The sequence below is a fragment of the Octopus bimaculoides genome, chromosome 25 (genome assembly GCF_001194135.2).
Source record: "Octopus bimaculoides isolate UCB-OBI-ISO-001 chromosome 25, ASM119413v2, whole genome shotgun sequence".
Lineage (NCBI taxonomy): Eukaryota > Metazoa > Mollusca > Cephalopoda > Octopoda > Octopodidae > Octopus > Octopus bimaculoides.
Window position 1 is genome coordinate 20,693,694 of NC_069005.1, and position 1,491 is coordinate 20,695,184.

The window sequence follows — 1,491 nt, forward strand, 5'->3', positions numbered from 1 at the left end:
TAGATTCGGGATCTCCGCAGTCGAAAAAGTGGGTTTCTGTAGAAAGATAAACAAAACCGAAAGAGGGGGGTGCAGTCCATGTCCTTTACCTCTGTTCATATTTCTGGATTTTATGAGAAAACAAAGTCGTGGAACACATGCGTAGTTGTGCCAAATTATACTCGTTCATTCTTTTTTGGGGGAAAAAAAATACAATTTTGATATTTTAAAAATGCATCTAAAATAATTCCGTAAAAAAGTTATTTTAGTATGCTTCAATAACAAATTATTGAAATAAAGAAACAAATTTAAGAAAAAGATAGGACAATAATCCTGGATAATATTTGATCAAAGTAAAACAGTTACGAACCGACGAAATTCATAATCATTAGCGTCGGTAAATACTAAGAGTTCCGTGCAAAACTAGACATGTAGTTTAGTTTTGCAGGAAATCTATTTGACCTGGAGATTAAATAACCAAATATAAAACAGTAAATTACCCGCGAAGTGTCAAGCCATGCATCTTGAAAGTATTCTTTAACTCGACTTTGAGCTTTGACGCCATGTTCAAATGTTTCCCGCCAAAATATCAAACGGTGTCACTTAACTTTTTGCCCCGTTTATTAGTTCCAGCCGAGCAGTTTCGTATTTGGCCTGTAAGTATTTAAGTCAATTCGTGAGTTGATACAAATTTTGTCTGTGTCAAGGGAAATATTGGCGAAACGACTCACTCTAGATTCAACAAAGTTATACAAACATATTAGCGACAGAGTCAATATTTATTCCCACCTTTAAGTGGGAATATATACTATCTCTCACAACAAAGTTTGTTTCTTAAATTAACTGTTATGACAAGCAGCTTTTGTAATGAATATTAATGAACAGATCCAACCTAACGTGGATGTGTTGTTTGAGTGTAGGACAAAAGCCCACGGTTATGTTTTGAGATTGTTTTCTTTCACCTTTTTACTTGTTCGTCATAAGACTGCGGCCATGCTGGGGCATCGCCTTGAAGAATTTTTAGTTGAACGTATCCAGCCCCCGATTTTTTTTTTCCTTTTTACTTGTTACAGTTATTAGACTGCGGCCATGCTGAAGCACCACCTTGAAGAATTTTTAGTCGAATGTATCGACGCTAGTTAAGCCCAGAAGGTATCTCCACATGCTAGAAACAACAGCCAAATCTCTTGAAATGTTTTTATAAACCCCTCGGTTGTTTTTATTTTCTAAAAATCTTTTTACTTGTTTCAGTCATTGGACTGCGGCCATGTTGGGGCACTAGCTTGAAGAACTTTTGGTCGCAGAAAAACCAGCATTTTAAAATATATATTTAGTCTTTTGTTTTCTTCCCCGCGGCGCTTACAGATTAATGAGAATAAGTTGACCTTTTGAACTTTCTCCGGCCGTTGAAGGTTTCACAGAAGGCTTGTCATTCAAACTTCAGAAATGGCAGCCAAAAAATAAACGAATGTTTTTTTTCTTCTGGGTTGAATTCCGCCATAGAAATTCATG

General features: G+C 36.1%; 1 protein-coding gene across 1 annotated transcript in view; it reads right to left on the reverse strand.

Moving 5' to 3' along the window:
* Positions 1–1,480, reverse strand: part of LOC106875171 (DNA polymerase epsilon subunit 2) — a 38,298-nt gene extending 36,818 nt beyond the window's left edge. The window contains exon 1 of the mRNA XM_052976756.1: positions 480–1,480. Coding sequence (XP_052832716.1) covers positions 480–544 — 65 coding nt within the window. The 5' untranslated portion in view covers positions 545–1,480. The remainder of the gene's footprint in view (positions 1–479) is intronic.
* Positions 1,481–1,491: the final 11 nt, after the last annotated feature.